The 25,942-nt window shown below is 41.2% G+C and overlaps 1 protein-coding gene across 3 annotated transcripts in view; it reads left to right on the top strand.

Annotated features, from left to right (window-relative positions):
* LOC133641614 (N-terminal EF-hand calcium-binding protein 2-like) overlaps nucleotides 1–25,942 on the top strand; it is a 326,968-nt gene that overhangs the window by 4,700 nt on the left and 296,326 nt on the right. Inside the window, exon 1 of one of the 3 annotated variants that reach the window (XM_062035466.1) lies at nucleotides 3,704–3,874. The exons of the other annotated variants lie outside the window; for them this stretch is intronic. Within the exon in view, the coding sequence (XP_061891450.1) occupies nucleotides 3,782–3,874 (93 nt within the window). The 5' untranslated portion in view covers nucleotides 3,704–3,781. Of the gene's footprint in view, nucleotides 1–3,703; nucleotides 3,875–25,942 lie in introns of those variants that run through there. 3 annotated transcript variants of the gene reach the window in all.

Here is a 25,942-nt window from a genome sequence, read left to right as displayed (position 1 = left end):
TTGAGGGATGCAAAGGCCATTTTGATGCACTTTGTACACTAAATATGTTAAAACTATAGGGGTGATCTGAAGCAACTTTTTCACTTCTGATACATACCAATTTTGGATTCTTGAGTATTGGCAGATATCGATATGAATCCACACAAATCATAGTACATACTTTATAATTTTGTAATGTTTCCTGTTAGAAAATGTTTGATCAAGTTAAATTACTCAGAGAACAGTGAGTTATGAAAAAAACATTACAGGTAACTGGAATGGTCTTACTCTTAGCAAAATGATAATTTTTGTAATGTTCTTTTTAGACCAGATACTGTATACATTGCACTTTGTATGGAATCGAGATGTAACGATGAATGGTATAATGCTAAACTTACCGTTTTCAATTCAAATAATCGTAAAACGATATATATCGACAACACTGATAACTATGGACATTTTCTCATGGGCACTGCTTTTTTACTGGAGAAGTAAGTTAGCGCTAGCTAGCTTAAGTGCTAACATGAAATCATGCAACATTAAAACCGCAAATGATCTGTATTTATATAGCGCTTTACAATACCAGGAATGATACCTAAAGGGCTTTATTGTACATCACATTCTCACATTCATGATGACCCATTCTGATGACGGAAGTTGCCATCCATCCATCCATTTTCTACCGCTTGTCCCTTTCAGGGTAGCAGGGGGTGCTGGAGCCTATCTCAGCTGCATTCGGGCGGAAGGCGGGGTAATAATAATAATAATAATAATGGATTAGATTCATATAGCGCTTTTCTAGACACTCAAAGCGCTTTACAGAGAAGTGAGAACCCATCATTCATTCACACATAGTGGTGGTAAGCTACTTTCGTAGCCACAGCTGCCCTGGGGTAGACTGACGGAAGCGTGGCTGCCAATTTGCGCCTACGGCCCCTTCGACCTATCATTCACCGGTGTGAGCGGCACCGAGGGCAAGGGTGAAGTGTCCTGCCCAAGGACACAACGGCAGCGATTTTGGATGGTAAGAGGCGGGGAGCGAACCTGCAACCCTCAGGTTTCTGGCACAGTTGCTCTACCCACTACGCCACGCCTGGTACACCCTGGACAAGTCGCGGAAGTGGCCATGCAAGGCGCTAAACACAACCTATCAGGAGCAAGGGTGAGGGGCCTTGCCCAAGGACACAACAACCGTGACTAGGATGGTGGAAGCTGGAATTGACAAATTAGGGTAATATCTAATAATGGTGGCTTGTTAATAATAAAATAATTCTAAAAAATAAGCTGTGGGCTGAAAATGGCCCCCGTCCCACACGTTGAACACCCCTTTTATCATTGGGGCTTGTTTTGAATCACAAAGAAGTCTGCTTCTATTTAATCATCCAGGACCCCCACATAATAAGATGCCAGCTGTGTGATACTTGTCCCAGCTTCATCTGCATTCGTCACTCTGATTGGCTGACAACCTTTGTGAGGAACTCCTGTATTTAGCACTAAACTTTCTGAGTCTTGAATGGGAATATGCCTGAACTTTGAAATGGTAATCATTTTCTGCCTTTTTCCGATATTATTGACCACATTGTTATTGGTGAGAATCCCAGTCTAAGGGGGTTTGAGTGAGTGTGTGCGTGGGTGTATGTGTGTGTGTGTGTGTGTGTGTGTGTGTGCCTCCAGGCTCTATTCTCCTCATTAAAGCCTCGATCCCACTTGCTGTTCTCCACCACCTTTCCTGTGTTCTTTTAAGTCTCTTAACCAGTGTTTTTATTTTCTACTCTTAAAACTAGAGATGTCCGATAAATGCTTTAAAATGTAATATCGGAAATTATCGGTATCGTTTTTTTAAATTATCGGTATCAGGTTTTTTTTTAATAGTTTTTTTTATTAAATCAACATAAAAAACACAAGATACACTTACAATTAGTGCACCAACCCAAAAAACCTCCCTCCCCCATTTACACTCATTCATTTTCATTCACACAAAAGGGTTGTTTCTTTCTGTTATTAATATTCTGGTTCCTACATTATATATCAATATATATTAATACAGTCTGCAAGGGATACAGTCCGTAAGCACACATGATTGTGCGTGCTGCTGGTCCACTAATAGTACTAACCTTTAACAGTTAATTTTACTCATTTTCATTAATTACTAGTTTCTATGTAACTGTTTTTATATTGTTTTATTTCCTTTTTTTTTTTCAAGAAAATGTTTTGAATTTATGTATCTTATTTTATTTTATAATTTTTTTTTAAAAGGACCTTATCTTCACCATACCTGGTTGTCCAAATTAGGCATAATAATATGTTAATTCCACAACTGTATATATCGGTATCGGTTGATATCGGTATCGGTTGATATCGGTATCGGTAATTAAAGAGTTGGACAATATCGGAATATCGGATATCGGCAAAAAGCCATCATCGGACATCCCTACTTAAATCATCGGACATACCTACTTAAAACCGATCTTATCTTTCATTCCGGATCAGGCCCGCGAATAGGTTTTATTCGGCCAGCAGGATGAGTTTGTTAAGTATCAAAATTAGCAGAACTTTTTGAATGAAAGAAACTGCTGTTCTAAATGTGTCCACTAGATGTAGCAATAGCAATTATTTCTATCTTTGTAGATGACGCTACATATGTAAAAAAATATAAACCCCATGACGTTAGTACATCAGTTGAGGAAAATGAGCAAACTACATAAATAACATCCTGATATTTTTTTATCTTGATAGATTGAAAATGAACACCAATGAGTTGACTGACGAACATTGTCACATCATTTATTCAGAAAATATACATAACGACAAATAAAGGTAGAATACTATTAACCGCAAAATGTAAGTGTAAAAAACCCCCAACAACATTATGATTTGTACATTTTCAGAATGTGCTGGTTCTATTTTTAAAGAAAGAAAACAATCTGAAGTTGTCTTTATTTTTAAGTTATCGTGCCGATCTAAAATGAGTTTGACACCCCTGCTATACACACTATTTTAAAACATTTTACATTTATGTGACCTGAATAGATTGCATTGTGCCATATCATACAGTTCTGTACTTGTATCTTTTTCACTAGTAGCACCGGTGCTACGAAATGAAAAAAAAATAGTAGCGCATGATTGTTTTTGTAGTACAGAACATCTTTTGTAGCAATATGAAATGTGTTAAATATCATAATTTCATTATTAACACTCAAACAAGGTACACATGTGCACTCATTCATATAAACACAATGCCATCATAAGGCCTACTGTAACGCTCAATTAAACACAGAGAACATCCCTAAACTGTGCCAGCACTAACACGAGTGATATGGACCTAAACTCATCTACCGATATGGATTGGCCCATAAACTAACCCTTACGTAGAAATATTCATTGACGTAACTAAATATCTCCACCATGCCTTGTTTTTTCAATTTTTGGGACTGATGGGGATCCCAAATACACAAAAACAGGTAGCAACAAGTAAGAAATGTGGGTTTTGCATAATAGGATCCCAACTTAAGAGGTGTTTTGAGATAATAAAAAAGAAAAAGCCTTGAAAATTATATAAGAAAAGTCAAATTTAATCTCCAATCTGTCACGGCTGGTTACACCAGGCCGTGCCATTTTGTTGGTGTTTTGTGTTAGTGCCTGTCCTGTGCTTTTATTTTGGTGACTCTTCCTGTTGTGTTGGTGTTTTTTTTGTGACCGCTTCACACATCTTTGTCACAGAGCATTTGCCCTCACCTGTTTTCGGTTTGCAATCAGTTGAATGTGAGCCACCATTCTTTGTCGGGACATTGTTTGTTTGTTGATGCTTACTTTTCTTGATTCTCTGGTGACCATAGACCATCCTTTTGGACGCTTAATGCAAGTACACTCGTACTGTGTGGACGCCGCATTTCCTGTAAGTGTTTTACATTTTGTTTTGTTTCGTCATGGCCTGTTTAGTCAGAGCACTTCCCCATTGCTCTCGCTTTTGTTCCTTTTATTAATAAATTCCCCTTTGTTACCTCACGCTCCAACCCCAAAAAACAAAATGTGAAATAAAGTGCTCTGGTTTAAGAGGACATGTTTAAACGTCAGCACCAACATGAAAATATTAGACCATTAATAATGGTGTTTTTATAGGTAAACATTATTAATGGGACTTAAACACAAAGATTTTAGACAAAAACACCAACCTGCCAACTGCTTCATGATGCTGTGTGACAGGCCGTTCTTTTTAAATATTACTTTCAAAAAGTTATTAATTATATTTACTTGTTACTTTACCAAAAATGTAATTGAATTAATAACAAAATTACACTTTGATAAATGTAATTAGTTATTAGGGAAATTAATAAATCTGCTACTTAAAAACAAAATTATTCAAATATCTGGCATAACACAGTTAAAGGCCTACTGAAATGAATTTTTTTTATTTAAACGAGGATAGCAGATCCATTCTGTGTCATACTTGATCATTTCGCGATATTGCCATATTTTTGCTGAAAGGATTTAGTAGAGAACATCGACGATAAAGTTTGCAACTTTTGGTCGCTGATAAAAAAAAGCCTTGCCTGTACCGGAAGTAGCGTGACGACAATGGTAGAAGGGCTCCTCACATTTCCCCGTTGTTTACAATGCAGCGAGAGCAATTCGGACCGAGAAAGCGACGATTACCCCATTAATTTGAGCGAGGATGAAAGAGTTGTGGATGAGGTACGTGAGAGTGAAGGACTAGAGTACAGTGCAGGACGTATCTTTTTTCGCTCTGACCGTAACTTAGGTGCAAGGGTTCATTGGATTCCACACTTTCTCCTTTTTCTATTGTGGATCACGGATTTGTATTTTAAACCACCTCGGATACTATATCCTCTTGAAAATGAGAGTCGAGAACGCGAAATGGACATTCATAGTGACTTTTATCTCCACGACAATCCATCGGTGAAGCACTTTAGCTACGGAGCTAACGTGATAGCATCGTGCTTAAATGCAGATAGAAACAAAAGAAATAAGCCCCTGACTGGAAGGATAGACAGAAGATCAACAATACTACGATCAGGAGACACCGAACCAAACACTGGACCTGTAACTACACGGTTAATGCTGTGCCGCCTGTCGAAGCCTAGCAATGCTGTTGCTAACGACGCCATTGAAGCTAACTTAGCTACGGGACCTCGTCAGAGCTATGATAAAAACATTAGCGCTCCACCTAAGCCAGCCCACATCTGCTCATCAACACCCGTGCTCACCATTGTTCCAGCGATCGACGGCGCAACGAAGGACTTCACCCGATCATCAACGCGGTCGGCGGCTAGCGTCGGATAGCGCGTCTGCTATCCAACTCAAAGTCCTCCTGGTTGTGTTGCTGCAGCCGGCCGCTAATACACCGATCCCACCAACACAGATGTCCAGAATACTGTGGAATTTTGTGATGAAAACAGAGCTGTTTGTATTGGGATACAATGTGTCCGAATACTTCCGCTTCAACCATTGACGTCACGCGCAAACGTCATCATACATAGACGTTTTCAAGCGGAAGTTTCCCGGGAAATTTAAAATTGCACTTTATAAGTTAACCCGGCCGTATTGGCATGTGTTGCAATGTTAAGATTTCATCATTGATATATAAACTATCAGACTGCGTGGTCGGTAGTAGTGGGTTTCAGTAGGCCTTTAAGATAAGTTTCAGTGTGTGCGTGTGCCTTTTAAAAGGCGGTGCCTGTTGCCTAGTGACAAATCTTTCGCTGGTTTGTGTTCTTTCTGCTTAATAAATAGATTGACTCCATAGCTGTATATTCTTGTCACCAAACGCAGTATTATTTGAATGGCAATTTTGTCACTTCGATCATTAATCGCAGTGCAGTTTGTGTCCAGTGGTGGTAAAAAAAAAGTTGTCTTTTACTGACCAGTTCCTTCAACTAAGATCTAGTTTCATTCGTGTTGGATCGAGTGTGTGAGCTAGGCGCAGGTGGGCTGGGAGGGATTATACACAGCTCTCAGCGCGAGTGATTAATCGTATAGTTATGGTTTAAATTGATTTCAAACATGCTGTACAGATGGGCGAACATTTTACTCTCGTTTTATCAAATTTGGATGGATTTATTTTGGGATCAAAATGCAATAAAAGGGTTCAAATCCCTTTTCAGTTTAAAAAAAAAAACAAAAAACATTTTTAAAAATAAATGTCTGTAAAGTAGCAAAAATCTAAACTTAGGGAAAAAAACACAAAGGAACATTTGGTCTTGAAGTAGTGCAATTATCTGCACCTGTATGCCAAAATACAGCCTGAAAGAACTTAAGATAAAACTTTTATTAGCATGTTTGGTGCAAATAATTGACATGCATTCAAGTAAATTGTTTAAAAAGCTTCCCGGATGACATTCTGAAAATACAACTGCATTTGTGTACAAGTATTGGGGTCTTTTCTCAAGCCAATTTTAACAATGCAAGTGACAAATCACCTGTGATTAATCATGATTAATCCAAATTCCAAAATATTATGAATCTGATTAAAACAAGTGGCTGCATTTGGACTTGATATTGGGTTAACAGCAGCAACAAGTGTCATGTTGGCATGGTTGATGTGAGGTGCCATACAAGTTGTTTGAGGCAGACGTGGATAAACACTCTTTTCCTGGACATAGCGTGATTGTTACATAAACATTCTTGCCTCTAATTTCAATGAGCAAAAAGTAGTGCCGGTACTTCCAGTTTGAGAACGCTACCTTTTGAATTTCCCTGGCTCCGGCTTGTCGCATATATCGCGGTCTTGTTGCATGTCATTCAGAGCGTGCAGTGAGACAGCCTGAGCAGAGCAAGATCCGCCCAACCAGCCACTCATCAGTGCATTTACAACGGCATCCTCATCCCCACTCTTGCTCTTTCCAGTCAGCTGATGTGTGCTGACACCTTGCACTTCATTCAACCAAACAGTAGTAACGAGCCACTTCACATTCTCAGAAACGGCAATGGTGTTGCAACGATGGGAACAGTAATTAATTAGATTACTTGTCATTTCGAGAAAGCCCCGCCGCCCAGCTAAAGCCATTGGTGAGAACCCCATAGCCAGCCGCGACAACCCCCTGCCCCCTTACAGGTCAGTCCTCGCCCTCGAGGGCCAACCTGTCAACATCACAGCAGAATGTAGATTAGTGCAACAAATTAGTACAAACCGTGAAACTGCCACATTACACAAGAGTGGGTTCACAAACACCCCTTTCTTTTTTTTCAGTCAAGGACACCAAAAAGTCTTGCAAGCTTCTCCGCCGACACAGCCACTCCCTTCCAGTCAACAGGGGTGGGACAACTTGGCCGAGTGTAACAATTCCCGGAAGAGGGCTGGAGGGGCCAGGGGACAAGGGTGGTAGGGAAATTGGTTCCCCCTGGGATGTAAGCGAGGAACTGGAATGGGGCTGGGCGGGCGAGAGGTCACCTGATCCGAGGCGAGAGAAGAGAGAACCCCCCGGTAGGGGGCCAGTCTGTCCCCGTGGAGGGCCACCTTCCTTCCCCAAGAGGGCAAGTGGACACGGTACACAACATCCCCATGCTTCTCTAGTATCCTACAGGGCCCTGTCCATTTGCCTCTTCCGGATCGATTTGTAGACCCAGACTAACTCATCTGGTGCGAAGTCCCTTACCCGAGACTTCATGTAATAGTAGCGCTTTTGTTTCATGCCAGCTTACTGCAAATGCTCCCGGGCTGAGTCCAGACAGTCCTGCAGTTTCCTGCTGTACTCTGGCCCTGGAGGGGATGGCCGGGGCATCAGGTGGGCGGCCAAAGCCCAGCTGCGCCGGGGTGTGCATCTCTCTCCCAAGCATGAGAACGGCCACCTTGAACAGCACCAGCGTCAGATGTTTGTCCCAGTCATGCTGGTGGCAGCAGGTAACAATGGCAAGCTGGTCCCCCAGGTTCTGGTAGAACCACTCCACCAACCCATCGCTGTGAGGGTACAGTGGGGTAGTGCAGGTCTTGTGAATGCCTAAGCGCTTGCACATGTTCGCAAACACCCGGGACTCAAAGTTTGTGCCTCTGTCACTATGAAGGGACGCAATGACACCAAACAAACTTATTATGCCCCACACCAGGGCGTCAGCGATTGTCTCCACCTCCTAAGTGTTTTGGCAACCCCAAAGTGTCCAGACCTGCCTGCCCCGTGCACTGCCTTAAGCACTGCCCCTTGTAGGCCTTTTGGCACCACCACCTAGCTGCTGCAGCACGCCTCGGGCTACCCGCAGTGAGGGGTGGACCTGTCTTTCACAGCCTTTCTTGCCCATGGCGCCAATGCCGTCTGCACCCATCTCATGCCCTAAGAAGGTCATCTATCGCCGCATAAAATGACATTTCTCGGGGTGAAGTTTCAGGTTCACTGCCTGAATCCTCTCCAGGACTCTCCTCACGGAGCCCAGGGCTGTTTCAAAGGAGAGCCCATGTACCAGGATGTTGTCCAGGTACAAAAGGCACTTTCGGCAGGGATACTGGCCAGCACTTGGTTTATTAGCCAGGCGAAAGTGGCGCGGACATTACAGAGCCCAAAACTGAGGACCTTGAACTGGTACAGAAGGCAGATTTAGGGCTGGATTCGGGCGAAAGGGGGACTTGTTAGTATCCGCTCTTAAAGGGGAACTGCACTTTTTTGGGAATTTTGCTCATCGTTCACAATCATTATGAAAGACTATTAAATAAATAAACGTAAATAAAAGTCTGTTTCCAGCGAGGCCAATGGGAGGTTGTCTATTCTGCCCATAAAAAAGACGCATCAGCAGGCCGTATGCACGGCGCACCTGGCCCTCGATGTTAGTCCCCGTAGTGGCTCACCAGGCTTCCTGCACCTCCCTCTCAATTCAGTTTTTAATAGTGCTAGCTAAGACCATCTCCCAAACCTCCTTTTGAGGGCCCCCACAAGGACGTCGTAGCACTGGTGCTGGTCAGGGTCCAGTAGCAAGAGGCACGAAAGAGCCTCTCACTTCAGACCCAAAACCAATTGCAATGCTTTGTCTCTCGTCTCTCACCTTCTAGCGTCCACTAACAGCTCAAATTGTGCGGTCTGCAGCGTGTCTTTACCGTGACAAAGTCTCCTTTGAAATCATAGCTCATAACTCCTTACACCGGTGTAATGTTCAAGGGATGTAGGCTTGCACAACTTCTCTTTTTGTCTTGTCTTTATTCGACAACTTACGTCACAATCGTACAACGAGCACCAAAGTGCGTTTCTTCTCTTTTCCCGGCAGTACTGGAACAGATACATTGGAATTCTTGTGCATTTCTCCCTGAGTCAACTTCTACACAAACAAGTTAGAAAATAGAATGGCATTGTAATAACAGAGCATGAGCTGGGTGCTGTACTTTTCCCCTGCAGCCCTGTGTGTACAGTGAGTCCATGGAGGGGAGTTTGTAGCCCGTTATTCTCTCTGCAATCTTTATGACCCGTTGAAGTGATTTCTTCTCAGCCAGTGTGGTGTTTCCAAACCACACAGTGATTCCGCTGGTCCTCCGTAGGCTTAGGTAAGGGAATGTCGTTTGAATCCAGTCTTCTTCAGCAGCCTGATAAAATAGAGCCGCCGCTGAGCTTTCTTCACTGTTTTGGTAGTTTTTTGGGACCAGCTCAGGTTTTCAGTGATGTGATGACCAAGTAACTTAGCTGTCAGCCCGCTCAACCACAGTGCCCTTGATGGGGGGGGGGGGGGAGGGCTTTTCCCCTAAAGTGTAGAATTAGCGTTTTTGCCTTGTATATGATATGAAAATTAAGTCATTGTCCTGTCCGTAGGTAGTGACTTTTTGGACCAGCTCCCTGTGCTCATTCCTCCCTCTGATGAGGCCGAGGATGGTCGTGTCGTCCGCATAGTTGATGATGATGCTGTTATTGTCCGGGGGAGGAGATGCAGTCATCATATGTGTACAGTGAAAAAAGTTTAGGGCTGAGGCAGCAGTTCTGAGGGGTTCCTGTTTTGATTCGAGCTCAGGTGAGACCTTTGTTCCCATCCTCCCCACCTGTGGTCTTTCTATAAGGAAGTCCAGTATCCAATTGCAGGTGTATGTCGGTACCCCAAGGTCTGTCAGCATCCCAACCAGCTTCGTTGGTGTTGAAGGCGGAGCTGTAATCCAAAAAGAATAGGCGTGCGTAGGTGTTGTTAATGTCCAGGGGCCGTACTTATCAAGCTTCTTAGAGTGCCATTTTACACTTAAGTCCTGAGAATTTGCGAAATTTAGTCCTACTCTCAAACTTAAGAATAAAAGCTTTTTATCAACGTTCTTAAGTCTAAGAATCACTCCTACTCTCCACGATATTTAAGAGACCTTCAGAGGTGTCTTAAGTGGTTAGGAGTTGCCAGCAGGGGATGGCACTGAGGCGAGAGAGACGTGCGCGAACATTCAGGGAGCGGAACGATGTCCTGGATTTGTTTGATGACGAGCAGCTGATCAAACGGTATCGTTTAGACAGAGCGGGTATTATTTTTGTCACAGATTTAATACTTTTCGATTCCATGTTGATTTCTGCATGTGGCTGCAGTGGGCTAGTATATATAGAGCCACCCACACCAGTTTCAAATTAGTTGCCTAATTAATGAATTGGAAAGAAAATGTTATGACAGTAGCGTATGTGTGTGGCCGTGAGGTGAGTGACGTCAGTGAGTGTGTGGGCGAGAGAAGAGAAGAGAGGGAGCGGTAGCGTGAGTGCCGGCGGGGACTAGTTTGTTTTGTATTATTTTGTAGTTTATTGTCAAAATATACACTCCCATTGTCCAATTAAATATTTCTAAGATATTTCTTTATTCTTAGACAACGGATTCCCTTCCGTGATTGGTCATTTCTATGGACACAGAAATGACGTCACCTAAAATTCCATTTACGGCACATAGTAATGTCGTAATTCAGCTCTGAGTGTCACACTTAAGATTCAGTCCTACACTTTGCTGAAAGTGTGAGTAAGACGCTTGATAACTAACTTTTAAGTGCAGCTTTCAGCGAAGAATTTATTTACTCTTAAGTCAACTCTTAGCAGACTTCTTAGGAGTAATTCTGAGAAGTTTGATAAGTACGGCCCCAGATGTTCCAGTGTGGAGTGAAGTGCCAGGGCCACCACGTCGTCCACCGATCTGATGGTGCGGTAAGCAAACTGTAGGGGGTCTATAGCGTCTGGAATCACAGAGTTGATATGGTGAAGGACCAACTTCTCCAGACACCTCATGGCCACAAGCGTGAGTGCCACTGGCCTAAAATAATTAATTGTGGTTGTGTGTGGTTTTTTAGGGACTGGAACTATGACAGATGATTTAAAGGTGCGTGGGACGGTTTCCTGCATGAGAGAGGTGTTGAAGTCTGTGTACACCTCTGCCAGTTTTTCAGCACAGGCTTTTAGGACTCTTGGTGCCACCCCATCAGGTCCTGCAGCTTTGTGTGGGTTCAGCTTTTTCAGAGCCTGAAGGACCTATGTGTGTTTTACTTGTAGTGCGGTCTCCCCTGGGTTATGGGAGGACTTTGTGAGGGTGTCGCTGTTCTGTCTGTCAAATCTGCCATAGAAGCTGTTCAGTGTGTCTGGTAGGGTGGAGTCAATAACTTTGATTCTGCTTGTGTTGTTTCTGTATTTGGAGATGGACTGTATTTCCTGCCACATACTCCTTGTGGTGTTTTCCATGTAACAGTTTTCAAGTTTTAGAGAGTATATTCTTTTGGCAGCTCTGATGGACTTTTGTAGTTTGTAGCGAGCATGTTTGTACTCACCGGCATCCCCTGATTTGAAAGCTGCACACCGACTCCTGATCTTCTTACGTATGTTTGCATTGAAGTAGGGTTTTTGATTAGGGATCACACGAATGTTCAGAGAGGGAATACAAATAGAAGTGCACCAGTCTATATAGCTGCTTACTGTGTCTGTGTACTCACCAATGATTGTTGTGGCTTTCTTAGACATGTGACAGTAACTGGGTTTGCTTTTAGCTTTGTGATATAAGTGATATAGGTGATCAGATTTTCCAAAGTGATGTTTGGGGATGGCAGAATGAGCATTTTTGATGTTACTGGAGCAGTAATCCAATGTGTTGTGACCTCTGGTGGGGAAGTTGATAAACAGGAGGAACTTCTGGATATTTTTCTGGAGGTTACAGTGATTAAAATCACCTAAGATAATAAAAGCAGCATCTGGGTATGAGTTCTCATGTCTCGAAATCATGTTGTGCAGTTCACTGAGTGCCTTGTCCTCGTTAGCAGAGGGGAGGATGTTCACTGTACTCAATCGAATGCACTGCAGTTATATATAAAATGGTCTGCACTTTATGGTAATAAACTCCACGTCTTCACTACACAACTGCGATATTACCTTGTTGTTAGTGCTCCAGTACTTTTTGACAAAAATCGCTGTTCCTCCCCCGCGAGTCTTTACGCAGTCCACAGCCTTGCGGTCGGCTCTTAAGAGCGTGTAGCCTGCCGGTGTTATTGCTTCATTGGGAGTCCTTTCTCCGAGCCACGTTACACAGAAACACAGCACAGAGCATTCCTGAATGTACCTCTGCGAAGCCATTCTACTGATAAGGTCATCTATTTTATTTCCAAGCAACTGGGAGAGTTAGCCTACCTTTGCTAACCAGGTGTCGGAGTCTTCGCTCAGAGCCACCCTGCCCGCCATGCTTTTGATTGATTGATTGAAACTTTTATTAGTAGATTGCACAGTGAAGTACATATTCCGTACAATTGACCACTAAATGGTAACACCCGAATAAGTTTTTCAACTTGTTTAAGTCGGGGTCCACTTAAATTGATTCATGATACAGATATATACTACCAGATATATACTATCATCATAATACAGTCATCACACAAGATAATCATCAGAGTATATACATTGAATTATTTACATTATTTACAATCCGGGGTGTGGGATGGTTTGGTTGTTATCATCACTTCAGTCATCAACAATTGAGAACAGAGAAATGGACATTGAAACAGTGTAGGTCTGACTTGGTAGGATATGTACAGCAAGTAGTGGACATAGAGAGAGAGAGATCAGAAAGCATAAGAAAAAGTATCTACATTTGATTATTTACAATCCGGGGAGGGTGTTAGTTTAGGGTTAAAGTTGCCTGGAGGTGTACTTTTATTGCGGTTTTGAAGGAGGATAGAGATGCCCTTTCTTTTACACCTGTTGGGAGCGCATTCCACATTGATGTGGCATAGAAAGAGAATGCCTCCGTGTCGGTCTTGGGGCGCCAAGTAAAGCCCTGGCTGCAGCCCAGCCCTGCATTGTTTCGGCCTGAAGATGTAGCTCCGGGAAGGAGTCGAGCAGTTTATTATTAAAATGTCCTTTGTGACTCATCTGACCAAGCTGTATCAGTGTCGCCCTATCGTACTTGACTTTATCCCTGATGTACCCCACATTAAATGAAAGAAAAGAAAACAATAACACACAAACTACAAAAAAGTTGACTCCAAGAGCTACACTGTGTCGCACACGGGGAAACGCCATCTTTTGGCCTACTTAAAGACAAAATGCACATTTTTGGAATGTTTCCTGTCATTCACAATCCTTATGTAAGAGAAGAACACATATGTTTTTCTTTTTGTATAGTAAATAGTAAATAAATGCGATTAAAAGTCCGGATGGAACCTATGAGAGTCCCTCTATTCTGCCTATTAAGCCCTTAAAACATTCAAACACCTCCATTAAGGTTGTATATACATGCTGTAAGTATATATGTAATATATTAGCAGACACCTGGATAATAACATTTACTATTTACGTATTTTGATCATTTTAAATATTCATTCATTTTAAAAAAATGCATCGCGACAATCGCTTTTTTTTAACTACATCACTGAATATTACTCACTACAAACATAATAAAACATCTCTTACTGTACAATGTCTGCTGTCATTAGGATGCCGACTGCTAGGATGTTCCTATGTATTCCCATTTAGATGAAGAATGACTCATCCTCGTGAAGAAAGAAGTGAGATGGAGCGTCTTTTTGTGTCTTTCTTGCCATTTCTGAATGCCAAATTGTACCAATTCGTCAGGTTATGTCTTCTACTATCCAGGTAAGAGCCATCGAGAATAAACTTTCGAGCTCTTAACCTGAAAGAAGCTCACAGTAGCTGCTGATGTCAATACAGCTAGCACAAGCTGTTAACGCTCTGTGATCATGGCGCCGCTATAAATAGTTTGTTTGCATTAGCGTTTATAATACAATATCAGTAATACTTGGTTAATATTCTAGTCACGAAATGTAATTGGAATATTGTTGTTGCTTTTTCAATATTTTTTCAGAGAGATTTTTGGGCAGAACAGAGTACCTCTCATTAATGTCTTTATAACTGATTTTTAAGTTATTTAGAATGATTTTTATTTACTTGTATTTACAAGTTAGAATGCATTTAAAAAAAAAAATCCGTCATGTCTTTCATAATGATTGTAAACGCAATTCCAAAAAAAATGCAGTTCCCTTTTAAAGCAATTTTTTATTTAGAACCCGTAAGTGAAAACATCCACTCTAATAGTTTCCCAAGTAGACTGATGCATTAATTAAATAAGTCACACACAAGCTATCTCTATGCATTACATTATGCCCAACTTCCCATCTGTTTACTTCAACAATGGCTTGACATAAATGCATTCTATTTGTGCATTTTCCTTTCCCAAAGTGCAGCTTCTTTGCAGAGGAACATGCAGTAATCTCAAGCCCTGATTAAAGAAGCTGGCTTGTGCTCTCAATACCAGAGAGACCAAAGCGTTCGCTTGCGCTATGAATTCACTGCCAGGGTTGAGTGTGTATATGGTGTGTGTGTGTATGGGTGTGTTTGCAAGAGAGGTGCATGTATCATGAATTTATGCAGATGTGAACTTGTGGCCATGATGTAATCAGACATGTGTGTGTGTTTTGGTAGAGAACTACAGTGCTGCAAAAATGTATTCATAGACAGGAGGTGATCATCGTTACTGTGTATTTGGGAGTGTGTGCCTACAGTACTACTCGATGTCATTTATTTTTTTTGCTGCGTTGCACGCGATGCAATGTACGGTTGTTGTCGCCTCAAAGTCGCAGGGTTGTCACAATCAGGGGCGCCGCTAGGGATTTTGGGCCCCATGAAAAGAATCTTTACAGGGCCTCCAACACAGCGGCAATATTATAATTTCATCATCATTAGGGGCCTCTCTGGGCCCCCCTCCATCATGGGCCCCTAGAATCCGTCTCCTTTACCCCCCCCTTTTCGGCGCCCCTGGTCACAATACTAAAGTGTAGAACTCGGTACCGTTACTCAAGAAAATATTTGATACTCAATAGTATTTTCAATCCCACGAGGATAAGAAAGTGACCCCACCATTTTATAGAACATTTTAATTAACAAGTAAAATGCAAAAATAACCAATTACAACGTGTAACAATTTACAGAACCAAAGGTAAAATGATAATAATAACCAAACACTGAAAAAAGATATGCTAACAAGTTTTAGGTTATATGAGGTAGAGCAAAAACAAATACAATCTTTTGAGGTTGTAGTGTTGCAGGGTTGCAGGTTGACTTAGTTGATTCACTGGGGGACTTTGAAGGGGAACTACATTGTTTTAACAAATTTAGCCCGTCATCCAAAATCTCAGCGTGAGACAAGTAAACACATGTCTCTTTCTTTTCCTTGCATTCTAAATAGTGAAAACCTGCTTGCTGCAAACAATGCAGTTGATTTGGATTGACCAATTTTGCCTAGAAAGCCCTCTAAAAAACCTCCAACATTGTTTTATACACATGCTGTAAGTATGTATGTGCTGTAGTAACAGGCACATTCATGATAACGTAATATTTACAGCAGATTTGTAAATTTAAGCATTACCAAAACTTTTTCCTTGGTGCATTGATTTCAAAGAGCACATAGCAACATTCGGTACCTTTTTCAGCAACAACAACTACAACAGCATTGAGAATGACAGTTGCCCCGGGAAACTAGAAGGCCTGTAATGAATTCGAATGCGATGTGGGACCATGGTAGTGACGTAATGTGTAGTGAATGGAGAAGACCAGCTGGAGGACAATGAGAGGCCTTGCCAAAATCCTTTAGATCTCTTCCCTTCGCTGGCCACCAGAATCTCTGTCTGATTAGGAATAAAGTGTGTTTCACAAGTTAAGTCTTTGAGCAGTCCCTATGCATGCCAAGTTCTTATGATCAATGATAGCCAGGAAGGGTGTGGCTCGGGATGGGAATTGAAAACCGGTTCTTGTTCAGAACCTGTTCCCAGTGTATCAATTTCTTAGAATCGCTTGCGGTCCTCCAAAACCAGGGGTGTGCAATTAATTTTTACCGGGAGCAACCCGAGCACTGCTGGAAGGCCACATCGACAATATTTCAATTAAATTTTGCTCAATATTATTTTTGATGTATACAGTAAGATAAATAATAATAATAATAATAATTAATAATAATTGTAATACTTCAACATAGTGTGTGTAACAGCATTCCATGACTAATATAAATAAATTAACATTAATAATAAATGACAGTAAAATAAGCACACGTATGACTGAGGAGTCATAGTGTAACTTTGTGTGGTGTTTCAGTTGTCCGACTTTTTGTGTGGCCATAAACGCACCAGTGGTTTAGTGGTATGCGTGTTGGTGACAGATGACAAGTTGGTTTTGGCCTGGTTTGTACGGCAGAAAATGACTAGTTTTTCGAGATAGAAGTGTTTTACTCATGTTTTTGGTGTGGTTATGTCCGAATATAAACAGTTTTGCTCAATAAAGTGAACAATATAATTCCTGTCCTCGAAGCATCTCGATAGACGTTACAATAATTGAACGGTGTTCAATTGAACGGTGTTGACGAACACCGTTAGGGCCGCTTGTTGTCACTGTCACTCAAAGTTGCATTGCAAAATTATACAGAATAAATGTGTTTATTTTGTTTAGAATTCAGATGGGATTTGATTTGGTGCGCGGCATATATTTGCTGTGCGCAGCGGACGCTTGAGCAGTGCGCAATTGCGCAGGCACGCACCTTAGAGGGAACGTTGCTTGGCAGTCCATGTCTTGTTGAAAACACGCCATTCGTCATCAACTTTTCTCTTTTTAGCGTCTCGGGTGTAAACCGTGCATCACTTGTCGCTGTGCACCTTCACTCACAGGTTACACACGGACACACGCCCATAAATAATACTTTTCAAAATAAAAGCAGCACAGTTGTATTGCGCGCACGACATAGATGTTTTTTCAACTTTATTTTGTAATTTGTGATTGCAGCTGTTCACATTCACTCACAATCACGCACACGCATACGTCCACACGGAAGTAATACAAATAACGATTTTCAAAACAAAAGCAGCACTGTTGTATTGTACACTCGACATAGATACTTTTTTAAATTTATTTTGTAATTTATAATTGGCCTCACGCGGGCTGGACAGGGACGCACAAAGGGCCGGATGCGGCCCGCGGGCCGCAGAATGCCCAGGCCTGTCCTAAACGGTGGGGATGACGTCATTACGCAACGTGCATTGTGAAAATTTGGAACTTTGTAGAGCGCAACAAACGCTCTACAAATTTGACTACATTTTACAAAAAAAGATTGCAACAGTGTTACTTGTAATAAATTAAAAGGCTGCTAGTTCATTAAGAGGAGAACATACGAGCAATACGCTGAAACATTTGGACATACAGCATACAATAATTATAAATGAAAGTCACGTTTCTTTACCGCTCCTATCTAATCCCAGCAGCAGTAACACTAGCAGGTGTCTCTTCAACGAAGCAACCGCTGGATAATGAGCAACAGGTGAATACCACAGGAGAACAATCACGCACGGGTGGACAGCAACCTGCGAATAGGCAAAACCCCGAAATAAAGAATTTGTTCTAAGAAAATAAAATGGTGAAATGCGTGCAAATATATATTTTTTGTAATTATTGTCAATAGTTTTCTGTTATTTAGAGGCTGTAAAATACAATTTAGTTTTAAAAATGCCACAATATTTAAGTTCATTTGTTGCCATTTGTGCTTTGTTTAGTTTAATTAAAATTCCTGAGTTGGGTCTTGTGAAGTAACCTGACTCCCGCCAGATCCTTGTAGTTCGCTGAGCTCCACACAAGGATCTGGGACTTCTCAATAGAAGATGTATTTCAGAAGGCGGGGCCTTGTAAAAAAAAATCATCGTATGTGATTGGATAAACCACTTGTCCGTTATCTTGAATGACGTGCTACTTCAACCACTCACATCCAAATCAACCCGTGACGCTGATGAGAGCGACGCTGGGAAATCCAAAAATAGTACAGCCGACATATTGGATAACGACAAAGCGAAAAGTTACAGAACTTTTACTGAAACAACGCAGCAATGTCAGACGATCGATGTCGCAAAACAGTTGCAATAGCAGAATCAATGTGAGCACACGACTCCTCGCTGCGTGCCGCCATTGTTGTTTGACTCAAACAGTCGCTTCGGCGCTACGTCACACCTATGAAATCCCGCCCGGCGATCCTGATTGGTTCATTATTTTTTGCTATCTTGAAGGAGTTTGCAATGCCCTCGAGCCCAGATCTTTGTGTGGAGCTCAGCGAACTACAAGGATCTGGCGAGAGTCAGGTTACTTGTGAAGTGGCTTTGAATCAAATTGGCCCGTCTCTGCAGTCCTTTTCAGTTTCTTCCGCACAGATCGCATCAAAGTCCATTCTGCTGTGTTCTGCTATGTTGTGCAGGTCTGCAAACCGACAACACAAATCTGTGCTACTTTTTCTGGACTACCAAGAAGTGCTCCTCCAGTGCAGTCTGGACAACGAAACAGACTTTTTAGCACAAGGTGCGCTCCATGATCTTTTCCGAATGTGAGCAGCATTATAGCCATGTTCTGCCTCGGTGGTAGGATTGAATTTGGGGGTCATTAGGACGGGGTGAAGGGGGTAGGCAAATTACATTAAAAACAGAATTTCACATATTTGTGTCATTTAATTTTACTCATGCGTTAATCAACTTACCGAAAAGCTAGGCATCTCCATACTCACCATCTCTCAACTTTGAAAAAAGCACACTGTTTCTGAGGATGAATGAGTCATGTGTTGACTCTTGGTAATTTAGCCACAATGTTTATAATTACCGTATTTTTTGGACTATAAGGCGCACTTAAAATCTTTTCATTTTCTCTTATAACCGGTGCGCCTAATAATTTTGGTTGTGCTTACCGACCTCAAAGCTATTTTATTTGGTACATAGTGAAATGATAAGTGTGACCAGTAGATGGCAGTCACACATAAGAAATACGTGTAGACTGCAATAGGATGACAGTCACACATAAGAGATACGTGTAGACTGCTATATGACTCAAGTAAACAACACCAAAATGATATATGTACCATTGAAAATATAGAACATTACACACGGTGCTCAAAAATCTATCAAAATGTTTTAGTACAACTTTGGTAAGCTATGAAGCCGCACCGCCTGATGAATTGTACTGTGCTTCAACATACAAGTATTATTATGGTGTGTGTATAAGTTAAGTCATATTATCTGGCGTTTTGTTTCGCAACATTATGCAAAAGCAACTTTTCTTACCTTCTGGTAACTGCTGATCTTTATTTGGAATCTGCATAAGTCCTGAAAATGTACGCGCTTCCGCCTTTGTAGTCCGCGCCGACTCAGTAGTCGAAAAGCTTCTTCTTTTTCTCGATCTTCTTGTTATGGGACATTCATCCTCCGCTGTTGCCATTTCTAATATAAAGTAGTGTAAAGTTCTTACTTATATCTGTCAGTAAACTTGCCATGAAAGCGCTAAAACATACCGGTATAGTGAGTTTACATTATCCACCCAAGGAACTTTAGTTATTAGAGAGTTGGACCGGTGAGACCGGTTGGACCTGTTTTCACAGGACACAATAGTGATCCACGGATGAGGAGATGCTGCTCCGTTATTGATTTAAGTAAAGTCTGAATGTCATTAAAACAGTTAGCTCCATCTTTTGACACTTCTTCCACTCCCGTCCTTGCACGCTACACCGCTACAACAAAGATGACGGGAGAAAAGACGCTGCCGAAGGTGAGCCACATAAATAAGACAGCCCATAAAACGGCGCATCCTGAAGCGAATGTCAGAAAGCGGCTTGAAGATGATCTGTAAAACATAATCTGTGCAACATTTTGACCAAAGAACCACCATTACATGTTATGTAGAGCACAAGGACCACAGTGTTTTAAATTTAGAAAGAAAAAAAATGCACCTTATAATCCGGTGCGCCCTATGGTCCGGAAAATATTGTACCCCTTTTGAGTCACACACAAGTTAAACACTCACACACAACTCTTGTGTTTTCGATACTAGTTTTCTCGATCTGAGGGGGAGGGGGGGAGTTGCACATGACTGCAATCTATAGCACCTATTGTATTGGGGAAGCCAGCAACTGCATGAAAGCCATGAATTGTGTCATTTACTTCGCCTTGAGTACGTGGGAGCTGGATATCCTTGCCCATCCTGCGTGACATAGCATCCGACACTTGAGACAGCACAACAGAAAAAGTACTCTTGGAGATGCCGGCGCCAATTGCGACTGTTCGCCAGATCCAGAAGCAAGAAAATTAATTGTTGGAAGAACTATTTCCAAAGGAGATAAAGAATGACTCCTTTTGGTAACTGGCCCCAAATCAGCCCTTAGTTCAGCAAGTAACTCAAAAATCACATTATTGGAATGACGATATGTCTCTATTATGCACCGAAAATGATTTCTCTCTGTCAACTGTCATTCCATCTATGCCTTCTTCTCGCCACAATGACAGCAGCCATCTGTGCGTAAAGCAGACTGCACCTGGCTTTTCGACGTGCTAAATAAAGACGCTAATTAAAGTGCCGCATCACTTTTGATGATGAGCATATATCTTGCATACTAATGAAGTCAAAGACGCAAAATGGATGGCACGTTTCATTCTGCTGTTAACAGATGCAATCCACTTTGCACACGTTTTGTAGATCAGCTTTGTATGTGCTATCAAGTTTGCAAGTGTTTTGGTAAATGCAAACCTCTAGTAAATCAGGCCTAGGATTATTCTGGGCAGAGGTGTGGACTCGAGTCACATGACTTGGACTCGAGTCAGACTCGAGTCATGAATTTGATGACTTTAGACTCGACTTGACAAAATGTAAAGAGACTTGCAACTCGACTTAGACTTTAACATCAATGACTTGTGACTTCACTTGGACTTGAGGCTTTTGACTTGACATGACTTGCTACTTTCCCCAAAACCCAAACCTTAAAAAGTTATTTGGGAGCGCTCCGTATCTTTCATTTTATACGTCTGTGTCTATAAGCGTGTGTGCTGCTTGTCAGCGTGTGTGCTGTCAGTACAACAGCCAATCAAATTAAATCTACGTTGTTTTCATCCCACAGCTCTCATCCAATCCAATTGCAGGACAACCACCGAACATGAGTTGTCAAACAATGCGGCAGTGAGAAACAATTATGCCAAAGTTGGTTTCGTTCGGGTATAAAAACTACGACTTGGTCAACAAAAAACGAATTGCCGTATGCAAATCACGCAGTTCGAATATTACAGACGGAGACGCAACAACTTCCAACTTCGTTCGACATTTGAAGTTGCACAAAGAAGGGTAAGTTTTGAATGTAAGATAACGTTTATTGGCTAAGTAACATGACTTTTATTTGCTATGTAGTTAAATCAGTGAGGCTGTAAACTCACTGCTAACGTTATAACCATAGACATCTTATAAGGGTACGCAGCATTGGGCGCTACTGCCTACTGGCGCAGACGAGACGCGGAGCCGCCATCTTGGAGTGGTGATCCGCTCCACTCAGTGCAATTCATTTGGCAGGAGCAATGAACTGTCAGCAAATTTAATTCATCTTACCTCACTGAATACCACTGATTTTCACGCATTTTTTTTGTCATACGTGTAGCTATGATAACGGACACATGTTTTGGCGAGTTTTATTATTCATAGTTTGCTTAACAGTAATATAATATTCTTATACGCTATAAGTGACCAGACGTCCAAGATCAAAACTGGGAATATAATCCCAGAGAAGGGGGAAAAAAACGGTCAGCTATTTTTAAGTTGAAGAAACAATATGATTAGATTATATATACATGCGTATATCCTACATAAACAATGTATGAATACATTAGATATCTATATATTTTAGGGACCTATAGACTGTAACTCTGTTGCTGCAGCAGCAGAGAGTTTATTCTGTCTTGACACTTTGTATTGATATTTTGTATTACATTCTTCCCTTAAATGATAATGTTTACAGTGATTGTTTTATATCTATTTTTTATGTATGTCGCTTTGGATAGAAGCGTCTGCCAAATACTTAAACATATATAAACACCTGAAAGTCTTTATATCAGCTAAAACCACCAATCTGTTTCACTGGATTCAGAATAAAACCAAATGCTGTCTTACCCAACAATGTTAGTATTTGAATATTGTTACTTGAAGACTTATTCCTGGTTACAATTATACTGTTAAGAAAGTATTGTCTTATACTTTGCCTAAAATCAGAATGCATCATAATCAGTGGCGGCTGGTGAATTTTGTTTTAGGTGGGGCTGAAAGTTTGTAAACCAAACCCCTGTAGGGGCGTCATCCTCCCCCAGAAGATTTCTTTGTGATTCTCACATACAAATATTGAAGATCTTTGCTCCTTCTCAACTTTGTGGTAATGTTATTTTCATAAAATACAACCAATAGTATGTTAATGTTTGTTTTTGCAAATGTGTTTATTCTGTAAAGGAATGAGTTAAATGTTTAAAATTGTTTAAACTATTAAAATGACTGGTTAATAGTGCTATTATGAATTGCAATGTCGGCACTATTTTTTTTCCTGCAATTTCAAATGCACTTGTTTTAATAAATGAATACAGCGTTTTAAAAGCATACACAATCTGTGTAAAAATATTAGTCTGTGGTTAAAATGACTTTAAAGGACTCGAAACTCAAAATGCAGGACTTGGGACTTGACTTGAGACTTTCTAGTCTTGACTTTGGACTTGACTCGGGACTTGCCTGTCTTGACTCGGGACTTGACTCGAGACTTGGGGGCAAAGACTTGAGACTTACTTGTGACTTGCAAAGCAATGACTTGGTCCCACCTCTGCTTCTGGGTACCCGGGACCAAATTTTAGGGGAGCCCTAAAGGTAACCAAAAAAAATCTGTATATTGTTAAGTTTTAAAAAGGAAAATATAAAAATGGCTCTCAGTGTATTTTTCAATGTGCTGCCCTCAATGGAAAAAGTTTGACAATGTGATGTGGTTGCCTTATATCACTGTGCTCTATCTACTGCTGCAGTATCAGGTGTCGTGGGCAAAGTTCACTGGTAATTTGACCTCCTTACTTTATTGATTACAATAAGAAGACATCAGAAAATACAGCCCACAAAATATGGTAGTTTGTACTTATGGATGGGAACAACAGTATGAATAGTAGTAACAGACATATCAACACATATTCTTTGCATGTGTTTGTGTATGAACAGCAAATTGAAAAAGCAGAGTCAATGTGAAGGTGACAAGCTGGCTAAGCAGAGCCAAGTCACACCACAGGTTCTAAGTACTTTTTAATTGATGTGCCAGCTGCTTTCCATGTTTAGCTATCCTATCTTGATCCTGATGGCAGGAAGGAGCTAGTTACCCTGGAGTTTGTTTCCAGAGAGAAGATGATAATATGCATCTGAGACCGGCAGCGTGTTTTTACGAACCATTAAGTGGTAACCACCGACAATTCTCAAAACAATAAGAGTCATTTCACATTTCGTAGCTTTGTGTATTAAAATGAGTCTTTAAATAATAAGCTGCAAAGTGGTGTACACGCTATGGGTACGCCTGAGTAGAAACACTGCAGCAACGACAACGTGGTCCAAAACACACGTAGCATAGCAGAAAACCTGCATTGATCCAGCGATTAGCAAACCCTGCAGCTCAACTTAAATAGTGCTGATTAATAATTAAACATCTGCGCCACTCATACACAGCAAAGCTGCTGCCAACGGTCCATAACAGAAAAGGGAAAATACAAAACAAGAGATGGAAAGGAAATAACACAGCAATGGAAAGCAAGACTATAAGACCAAACCTTAAAGGCCTACTGAAACCCACTACTACCGACCACGCAGTCTGATAGTTTATATATCAATGATGAAATCTTAACATTATAACACATGCCAATACGGCCGGGTTAACTTATAAAGTGCAATTTTAAATTTGCCGCTAAACTTCCGGTTCGAAACGCCTCTGCGGATGACGTATGCGCGTGACGTAGCCCGGCGAACACGGGTATGCCTTCCACATTGAAGCCGATACGAAAAAGCTCTGTTTTCATTTCATAATTCCACAGTATTCTGGACATCTGTGTTCGTGAATCTGTTTCAATCATGTTCATTGCATTATGGAGAAGGAAGCCAAGCAAGCAAAGAAGAAAGTTGTCGGTGCGAAATGGACGTATTTTTCGAACGTAGTCAGCCACAACAGTACACAGCCGGCGCTTCTTTGTTTACATTCCCGGAAGATGCAGTCAAGATGGAAGAACTCGGATAACAGAGACTCTAACCAGGAGGACTTTTGATTTGGATACACAGACGCCTGTAGAGAACTGGGACAACACAGACTCTTACCAGGATTACTTTGATTTGGATGACAAAGACGCAGACGTGCTACTGTGAGTATGCAGCTTTGGCTTTTTTTTGCGTATGTACGTAACTTTTTTAAAATATATAAGCTTTATGAACCTTGGGTTAGGTGAACGGTCTTTTGGGCTGAGTGATTGTGTGTGTTGATCATGTGTTTGAATTGTATTGGCGTGTTCTATGGAGCTAGGAGCTAGCAGAGGAGCTAGGAGCTAGCATAACACGTACCGTACCGTACGTGCGCGTCACGTACGTAACTTTTTAAAAATATATAAGCTTTATGAACCTTGGGTTAGGTGAACGGTCTTTTGGGCTGAGTGATTGTGTGTGTTGATCAGGTGTTTGAATTGTATTGGCGTGTTCTATGGAGCTAGGAGCTAGCAGAGGAGCTAGGAGCTAGCATAACAAACACGCAGGTGTTATTATGCAGGATTAATTTGTGGCATATTAAATATAAGCCTGGTTGTGTTGTGGCTAATAGAGTATATATATGTCTTGTGTTTATTTACTGTTGTAGTCATTCCCAGCTGAATATCAGGTACCGTGAGTATGCAGCCTTGGCTGCTAAACATTCGATAACTTGACCGTATGTGCGCGTCACGTACGTAACTTTTTAAAAATATATAAGCTTTATGAACCTTGGGTTAGGTAAACTGTCTTTTGGGCTGAGTGATTGTGTGTGTTGATCAGGTGTTTGAATTGTATTGGCGTGTTCTATGGAGCTAGGAGCTAGCAGAGGAGCTAGGAGCTAGCATAACAAACACGCAGGTGTTTTTATGCAGGATTAATTTGTGGCATATTAAATATAAGCCTGGTTGTGTTGTGGCTAATAGAGTATATATATGTCTTGTGTTTATTTACTGTTGTAGTCATTCCCAGCTGAATATCAGGTCACCCTCGGCTCTCACAGCATCTTCCCTATCTGAATAGCTTCAACTCCCCACTAGTCCTTCACTTGCACTTTACTCATCCACAAATCTTTCATCCTCGCTCAAATTAATGGGGAAATTGTCGCTTTCTCGGTCCGAATCTCTCTCACTTCATGCGGCCATCATTGTAAACAATAGGGAACTTTGCGTATATGTTCAACTGACTACGTCACGCTACTTCCGGTAGGTGCAAGCCTTTTTTTTATCAGATACCAAAAGTTGCAATCTTTATCGTCGTTGTTCTATACTAAATCCTTTCAGCAAAAATATGGCAATATCGCGAAATGATCAAGTATGACACATAGAATAGATCTGCTATCCCCGTTTAAATAAAAAAAATTCATTTCAGTAGGCCTTTAATTATGTGATGGTTCCTAGTAGGTTTTAGCTGGTAATAAAAATATATTATGTTGAATATATACAATTGTGTCCTGTCATTCATCTTTCTGT

Source organism: Entelurus aequoreus, linkage group LG24, assembly GCF_033978785.1.
Source record: "Entelurus aequoreus isolate RoL-2023_Sb linkage group LG24, RoL_Eaeq_v1.1, whole genome shotgun sequence".
NCBI classification, from domain to species: Eukaryota; Metazoa; Chordata; class Actinopteri; order Syngnathiformes; family Syngnathidae; genus Entelurus; species Entelurus aequoreus.
This window is presented reverse-complemented; position numbering and strand designations above follow the sequence as displayed.